The following is a 9231-nucleotide window of genomic DNA, read 5'->3' on the forward strand; positions in this document are numbered from 1 at the left end:
CCAAACCACAAAATAGTTCCCTATTCCAAATCACAGGAAGTGAGGGCACTTTCAGCTTCCCCCAAACAGTTTCAGGGTAAGTTTCTTTCCTGTTCTAAAGTTTATTTCAGTAAACTCAAACAAAAGTGATCATGTATTTAGCAATCACACACTCTTGTTTATATAAACATCACATGCTTATGTTACTCCTCTGTTCCCTAACCCCAGTTCCCCTGTTACTTACTAGAAAGAATGAAAGAAGCAAGAATATGAAGTATCTGCTCTTTCAAGGTCATCAGCACTGCTCTCCTTGCATTCATGCATATCTTGGACCTGCTCCTGCCCAGACATTACAAAGCTGCTTTGACAAATGGACTCCTTCACTCTGGAATAGCTCATCAATACACAGACGAGCATCACATCAACTTCTGGGCGAAGTTCTACTGCTGAGCTTCCACAGTCATGCAAAAGAGGCATAACAAGAAAGTCTCCATAAAAATGGGAGACATGAACCCAGCACAACATACAGCTGCACTTGGCAGTGGCAAAAAGAACGTATTTTTAATGGTTCAAGAAGACTGTCAGCCAAAGTGTACAAACACTTTGAATGCTGGTAGAGAACTCATGGAGACATGGATGTTTCATCACTCTCTTATACAGACATCCATGTACATAAACAGCTTCCCACAGAGTGAGGATACGATGCACCGGAATGCACTCAGGGCTACAGATTCCCGTTTCAACACGGACCTGCACTGTACCACAACTCAGTACACAGTTTTTGGGTTTCTAATGGGTTGGTGAGGACTGGCAACATTTGTGGGAGGACAGTAACACAGACAGTAATGGAGAAGAATGAACAAAACCCACCTTGAGGAGCTCATAATGCTGGATACCATTCACCCCGATGTCTGGGTCGATGGCAGAAGGGACCGAGTAGCGGGAATTAATGGCTGTGTTCTCAGGGATAGAGATGTTAATAACTGTTGAGGGGAAAAGGGGGGCGTTGTCATTTATATCCTCAATTAGGAACCTGATCTTGACCAGTCTGAAAACCTCGTCGGGCAGAACAGCCACCTCCACCTCGTAGAAGCAGCGGTTCTCGCTGAAGATGCCGGCGCACAGCTTCTCGCGGTCGATGCGGTTGGCAGCCGTGAAGATCTCCCCAGTGTTCTCCTCCACCCTCACCAGGGGCACATCCCCAGTCTTGTAGACGAGCTTGAACTGCAGCGGGGAGGACAGGGGCACGTCTGGGTCCAGCGTTAGGTTGAGATCCTTGAGCAGATTGCCAATGAGGACATTTTCAGGCAGTTCTTCCCGCACGGTGTAATTCTTCTCCTGTGCGCCAGATTGGAATACAATGCAGGCCAACAAGACTGCCAAGAGGTAGGTTCCAGACAGCAAGTCCATCTCCAGAATGACTAATGAGTATTCGTGTAGAACACCAGGAGTAGCTGGAAAAAGGAAAAGGAAAATGCTTTAGAAGTCACAGAATAGTGTGTTCCTAAAGCAATAGAGACACTAAAGGAGCACCTTTCCTACAACAAACAACATGAACCCTTTGAAAGCCTCATTAGTAAAGTCACTTTGACTTAATCCTTCCCAAATACGTATAAAATTCCTCGCACAACTTTTTACTTGAAACTATTAACTGAATACTGAGGTAAGAATTTTAGGGCTGGATCATACTGAATGAAGAAATAATTACAGGAATCCCTATTTCCAGCATGAGATTTTCCTTTGCTCCTCAGGAAAACCTCTTCCTTTGATCTCTCCACCACATTGTCCTCAATTTTTTTTTTGTTTCCTAAGAAAAAAGTTGGCAAGAAGTTTGCAAGCAACCATCTGCTGAGAACCAGATCTTTTTATACTGCTTGCTTAAATATGGGAATAGAAGAACACTAGTCTTAATTCTCCCCCAAGTTTTGCACTGACAAAATTATGTAATGTTTGTTAACAACAACAAAGAAATCTGGGTATTTTTAATTCAGGAACCTAAAGTAACAAAAAAATGTTATTACCTAATTTTAGTCTGGTGAACTTCAGCCAACAATGTGTGGAAATCTGTCTACTGAACTGTAAGAAATTTAATATAATTTTAAATTTGGTGATGCCTGTTAATGTTCATTCTCTGGAATACCAGTACCTTTAAAGGGAGATACAAACTGGTTCTGCACAGAGGAAAATTCTGTACTTTTCAAGCTGGATTCTGAATAATAATACACTCCCTCTCAAGACTGTTGACAGCTTCAAGAAAGATGGAAGTGGAATGGGAGGACTTACAGCTACACACAGATGTCTCTGTAGCTGCATACAGCCTTCAGCCAAGAACTTTGAAGAAATAAATCACTCTCTTTAACTCTATGTATAGAATATTTGCCTAATCTTTACATAATTCTGCCATTCCAGAATTTAGGCTCTTCTAGGACAGCATTTCTGTAAGATAAATGTTCAACAGCTCCATGTAAAGTGATTTTTCTCGTAAATGAAATCTTAGCTCCTATCAGCTTAGCATCTGTTTCAAATATACCTGTGCTAACACATCTACATTCTTTTCATTCTGCAGGTGAAAGTGTAATTTTGTTTCCTGTCTCTTCTCATTTTATCTTCCCTGTCATAGCATAGATTGATTTACTCCTGCAGATCAAGTTGCAGTGGTTGACGAAATTACTGAAGCCAGTAATTGCCTTCACCCATTAGTTACTGCCTTTCAGCAGCGCCACTTGCAGGGTAATTTAGCCTAAAACCTTTGATTTTGCAGTGAAACAGATTAGGAACAATTAATATTGCTATTCCATTTCAACACAGTGAACTGCTTAGGATTGGAAGTAAGCAACAAATAAAGAACCTTCCAACTCTATCTGCAAGGCGGATCTCCCCATGTCAGCACAATTTCACTGGACAGCATTTTCTGGCTTCATGATTATACAAAAGGAGCAAAGCGAAATAAAAATCCAATGCTGCATGTCTCCACTCATGGAAAAAGGCTTTGCTCCCTGAGTAATTCAATGAACCTGGAGGGGATTGCTGGCATGGGGGAGAAGGGGATGTGCAGCTCATGCGGCACCAACACCATCGGACCTGTGGCATTCCAGGAATTCCCTGATTCATGGGCAGGACTTCAGGGATTCAGTGACATAGCACCCAAAACAGCACCAACCAGGGGTCCAGAGTGAAGCAACAGTGTAGGACCAACAGCCTTTTATAAACCATTATAATACTACATTCTAAATATGCAAATAAGGAAGTCATCAGCAGCTCCTGATTATCGTCATTGGTAATGCCACGGCAGCAGCATGAGCCTAATGAGTAATGTGGTGATGGTGTACAAGTGTATTAGCTTGGCTGTTATAATTTTATTTATTAACTGTCTTATATTTCTTTAAATGCAGCTCCAGCAATTGTCACCCCATTGAAGTAATTGCCCACATACGTTCAACCTGCAGCGAGCCCCTTTTGCAGGAAAGCACATCTTTGTATCCATTATTACTGAAAAAAATATATTTGCATTGTTTCCTATGGAAAACACAAATAAAAATCTATGGGTTACGGCGAAAAGTTGATATTTAAAGGTGGCCTGAAAATATTTCAGAATGGTTGCATGCTTTGTGCACACCATAAAGCACTGTTTTCCAACTTCTTCCTCTCTATTACAAATTAAAATGAAAAATAACACAACAGGGGTAAAAAACCCTTCAAAACCTGATGTTTATAGAATAATATCTTCAATTTACATTTCTGAGGGGAGGAAATGAATAAAACCCAACAACAACCATAAATATAAACCAAATTCTAGCCTCTATCCCAAATTCTTCTGTGACAATACTGATGCAAGTATTTATTACAAATTATAATATTATAAAAATATTGTATAGACAGGTATGTAAATCTTCCAAATAAATACATAAAAAATAGTATTTTTTTAAAAAAGCAGTATGAGGATGAGTACATAAATGAAACAATCTAAAAAGTTCATCAACAACATTCCTGAATCAGTTCTGAAAGTTGAGATCATACCAGGAGATGCTTTATAATAAAACTAAATTATAAGCCTTTAACCCCAGTTTTATCTGCAGTGGAGTTTCCACGGATTATAAAATAACAACAGCAGGATTTAAAGAGTTTTGTAAGGAAAGCTGCGGGGTGGAACTTGGCATTACATGCTTATGCATATTTTTACTTACTTTAAACAAAGTTTGAACCACTCCATTGAAATTCTTTTTGTGTCATAGTAAAGAAAACACTTTGAAGCATGAAAAAGCAGCACAGCACAATTATAAACCACGTTAGATAAATGCTAACATGACTTTTTGTGGTGTCTTTTGCTGTCACAGATTTTCCTCAATGACCAAAGGGTATAGACATGTAATAGACAGTGTTAGTTTAGCAGGAGTAAACAACCAACAATGGCTTACAATGCTTGATCTTTTGTACAATACACTGGTTTTTTTTTTTAATTGTTTTTATTTTTTTCTTTCAAAATAATTCTAGTAATAGTTTTGAAGCTCTGTTCCAGAGCTGTAGGCCTTTAAGGAGAAAATATCCCAACGTGACACAAGTTTTCTGCTTGGATATAGAGTCGAATATCTTATGTTGTGAGGAAAGTGTTGTTCTTCCAGAATCCTATTTATAAAGTCATAGCTGTACGTTGCCTGTCATTTGTGCCATAGCACTGATAGGGATACTATGGCAACAGCAATGCAAAGAACAAGAGCAAGAGGCACTTTCTAGCAACCAAAGACATTTCTGAAATCAGAGTGTTCCAGACTGGAGCACTGAGGAAACACAGAAGTACAGAAGGCTGAATAGAGCAGTCCAACTCTAAAGGACCTTTCATAGGTTCCAGCACTCACTCACACTTTTAAGGTGGTAAAAAAAAAAAAGAATTAAGAACAAATAAAATTGGTTAACAGAAGGTAACATGAAGCTTGCCAAGCCATTTTCCCAGCTTTCAAGAGAATGCATTGATGTCTGTGCTGTTGACTTCCCAACTAGGAAGGCAAATGGCCCAGATGGACAAGATGGAGGGGAGGAGGGGAAAAAAAAGTTGAAACTTGCTTTTCTTCATCTGGCTGTCTATGCACTCAAATATACTTGCTGTTTGGTCCAATATACCAAATATTAATGGTGTCATTTAAATATTATCACTGTTTATTATCATCTTCATTTAGCAGCTGTCAAATCATACCTTGAAAAGTAGAGAGAATATAAAAACTGTAACCAGCTAATGGAGCAGGATGTAAAGGTAGAATCTGAATCTGGTCTTTATGCACCAGGCTCCATCTGGTCCCACCTGAGTGAGAATTCCTCTACCGTATTACAGAACGTGTTATTTTTTCCTTAAGTGGATCTCAGAAAAGCAGTAAAGAGGGTAAAAGAGTTCAGGTGCCCACTTCAGATTAGAAAAACACCACTATTTCTTGATACTCAGATCCAGATTTGAATTAGAGTAGAACAAATACGCTGTGGTGATATTTTTTAACTCCCATATCAAGTTCAAAGAAAAAGGTATCATATTTTAAAAAATTAGGAATATTGAAGTCCAAAGCTACATCAATATCCAATATTGACATCATAGTAGAGAAGAAATCCTGAAAATATCACTCCCATTCTTATCTTTATATTCCCGAGCCTATTTTAATTACTTGGACAAATTTAGCTAGCGCGCCACACTTTTTCGATATCATATCCTTTTCATTTGCTGCTAATCCACCGTGGGCTCCTTAAATAGGAGTATTTAAATCCCTGTATTAAAATGGTGTTTCTCAGAGCAAAAGATCCCCACGACACAGCTCCATCTGTCAGTCAATACCGTGATTATAACGTTATTTCACTGACGAGCGAGCTATTTGCAATTCTTCCACTTCACTGGGGCTCCCTCCAAAGTGCCCACTGATAATTCAGCAGCTCTGCACAGGTTTAGAATTCTTGGACCATGCTGATATGGATTTCAGCTTTATCCTGAAGTGGGAACTCTTTGATGCTGCAGGTTTTCAGTGTCTGGGGTTTTGGTAGGGGGAGTGGGGTTTTTTTGTTTGCCATTAGCCACTGGCCTGGCTGCACACAGCAAGGTCTCCCCTTTGCCACCACACAGCCCAGGTGTCATTTAAGGAACTGGCTGGGTTTGATGGGGCTTATTCCTAAAAACGGTAGAGACTTGACTTTAGGTATTTTGCAGGTTTTGATGACAATAAGAAACCCCACAAAGCTGTTGCCTGCCTGAAATCCCCCTCATTTTTTTTAAGGCACAATGCCAACAATCAACCTGAACTCACTGTCATGCTCCATAGTGTTTCAAACATAAATTATTTGCAGCCATCAATATTTATCCACAGGATCCACTCCCTACACAGGATATTTCATTATCATATTCAAAGAAAAAGACCTACCTCAAAGAGAAACAGACAATTTGTTATATTATCAAGGCTTTCAAATTCATTCCCTCATATGATTTTACTCTAAATCCACTAAGGGACTGATTTATTCTTTGATCTATTTTTTATGAGCGTGATGGTACTGACTTCAATGAGGTTTCTTTAATTTGATTTTTCTTCAGCCATGAACAAAATGAAACTGGAAATTCTTGTCACCAGGAGAAAACATCACCCCACATCCATTTAAGTCAACAAAAGAATTAAGTAAGTGAGAGGCACAGCTTGCTTACAGTTGCACGCTCTCCTGATTCAGGGTCTTCACAGCTTTAAAAATAGAGCATTTTTAGCTCTTTTTATTACTTTTCCATCACAGGGGGTAAGAAATGCTCTTCACTTGAGGAAATAAAAACTTAATGACCAAAACACAGGTTCTTCAAGCCACATGAAGAAGCATCCAAGGCGTAGAAAACAAGCAGTGAATAAATTCTTAGATAGAATTCCTTATTCCTGATAGTAATCTGCAACTAATAGGAAGTGTGTTGATTAAAACTTGTATCAAAATGCTGGAAACAGTGAACAGAATTATAAATACACAACAGGCAGTGAGCATGCTGAACAAATTAAACTCAATCACATTGATATGTGGCATAAGGAGTAATTTATTTTAATTGTTGCAAATTAATCCCTTTAAAGCTGAAGTCCCTTTTTTACTAAGAGAGTAAGTACAGTCCACATTTGGGAAAATGCATCTAGCAGCCATTCAGGAAATACTTTAAAAATATCTTGTAACTTATTTCAGAGACCTGTGAGAATATGCAGTGTCAAATTTATTTATATACCAGTGACACTAGGAAATGGTCCTGCTTTTAGCAATGGAACATTTTTGCATTGGAGCTGCATAAAAGCTAAAGGTTAAGAACAGAAATCTTGGAAAAAAAGCTGAAGGTCTCTCTGAAAAGCATGGTTATTTCCATTTTCTTAGAAAGAAATAGTGGGATGCCTGAAGAAACAGAAGAAGGAAAAAAGAAAAAAAAAAGAGCAAAAAAATCAAACCAAACCCCTACAAAGTTGCAGAACATTACAACTCCAAAGTGAACACAACATTGCTCTGCAAATTCAAATATATATTCACTATAATTCAATGGCTGACTGTTAAAAACATTACAACAAATCAAGTTGTTAATGGCATGATTCATAATGTCATTGTCTTTGCATTTTATTTGTGTGTTTGTACTACATGAATACATTTTACCAATCAAGTGAAAATTGCTCTGGTTTTGGTACTTAAGAATCTGTTCATGCCTCAAATCTGAAAATTAAACCTCAGCTAAAACAAAAGGAAAGTCATCTATGAACCAAGAGAATATGGTACTACAATAAGAAACTCTGTGAAACCACGTATGTGGCTGTTGGATGCACTCCAAGGTAAAACACATTTTTATTTGTTTAAAAATGGAAGTCAATCTGATTTCAGTCATTTGTGTCAAATCCTTTGGAATGGCAATCGTCAAGATCACGTGTTTCATACATAATGCATTTTGCTTTACTGCCTCACTGCCAGTTAATAACTTCCATTGATCCCTGGTAAAATCCACATTCCAGAGCATCTACGAAACAATTCCAGTGAACCAGGGCAGGGATGCTGCTCACAGCTGAGTGTTATATTGTCCTGCTTATTCCAAACACAATTCTGCCAAGTGTCCAGGCATACACATCCCATGGACTCCAGAGGAGCAGAAATCAGTCACCTTCTTCCAACCCCTTCAGTTCCACACACAGAGATGAGGTAACCACAGTAACTTACTTCTCATTTAACCATTTGTGAGAGCAGAGAGCAGAGAGCAGAGTCTCCCCAAAACTTCTAGAAAGAAACACAAACACCATAGATATTGCTACTTTTCCTTTTTTAAAAATGTCATGACTTAAAGGAAAAAAAGATAATTATATTCTGTAATTCTTGTTAAACTCAGGATATCTGGAATTTTGCACTAGTTGCACCCAATTCCTGAAGGAGAAAAAAATTCTCCTGGGTGCCAGAGTACATATACTGGACTCCAAAAGGATGTCTAAACTTTTCTATTTCCATCATCTCTCTTTGTCTTAGCATAACACATCCAAAATCTAGTAGGTTTTTTGTCCAGTAGCAGCACAGCTGTTCATTTTCATATGGGATTTTTTTGTTCTTCTGAAAGATATCTTGAATGCAATTTAGAATCAAGCTATAAGATACGAGTCAAGAGTTTAAAATATCAAATACACCATAAATTGCATATTCCATACCTCGGCATGTATCTCACCAATTAACAGCCCCACCACCACGTCAGCCCAAAGTTGTCACATGCAACACATGGATACCATACATGAGAATGCATCTTTATAAATCATAAACTCAACTCTGGAGACTCCAAGAGTACCATGAACTTGAGAACTAATTGCACATCTTGGAATGAATTTTCTCATAATTTATGGATGGGCCCTGAGCAGGGAAGCAATCAACACATTTTTTAGTTAACTGGCCCTATCTAAATACACCACATAAATAAAACATGGCAGTGTGCAATAAAAAACTCCTAAGAGAAGGTGACTGGAGAGGAAGGCTTTTCCAAGGACAGAACAAAACCATGGGAAGAGCAGCTATATCAGAATACAACCCAAAACCAGATGATGAGCAAATGCCTCTCCCCTTCCTGCCCTGTGGGCGGGATGGCTCTTCCTGCCTGCCCTGTCACAGCCAGGGGCTTCTCCATGACCCTCAGGCAGTTCCTAGGAAAAGCATTTATGTTCTGTTCCATGAACACAAAGACAAAGCCATCACCTTTGGCCATGGAAGCCTTGGGATGGGAATTGCTGCCTGCCAGCGGCAGGGGCCCCGCGGGGC

The 9231-nt window shown here is 39.0% G+C and overlaps 1 protein-coding gene across 4 annotated transcripts in view; it reads right to left on the minus strand.

The window, feature by feature from the left end:
* PCDH11X (protocadherin 11 X-linked) overlaps positions 1 to 9231 on the minus strand; it is a 439600-nt gene that overhangs the window by 394392 nt on the left and 35977 nt on the right. For all 4 annotated transcript variants that reach the window (XM_017742435.1, XM_017742429.1, XM_017742437.1 and 1 more), the window contains exon 2: positions 850 to 1433. In XM_017742435.1, the coding sequence (XP_017597924.1) occupies positions 850 to 1389 (540 nt within the window). In that variant the 5' untranslated portion in view covers positions 1390 to 1433. The remainder of the gene's footprint in view (positions 1 to 849; positions 1434 to 9231) is intronic.

The sequence above is a fragment of the Corvus brachyrhynchos genome, unplaced genomic scaffold (genome assembly GCF_000691975.1).
Source record: "Corvus brachyrhynchos isolate BGI_N302 unplaced genomic scaffold, ASM69197v1 scaffold220, whole genome shotgun sequence".
Classification (NCBI taxonomy): Eukaryota; Metazoa; Chordata; class Aves; order Passeriformes; family Corvidae; genus Corvus; species Corvus brachyrhynchos.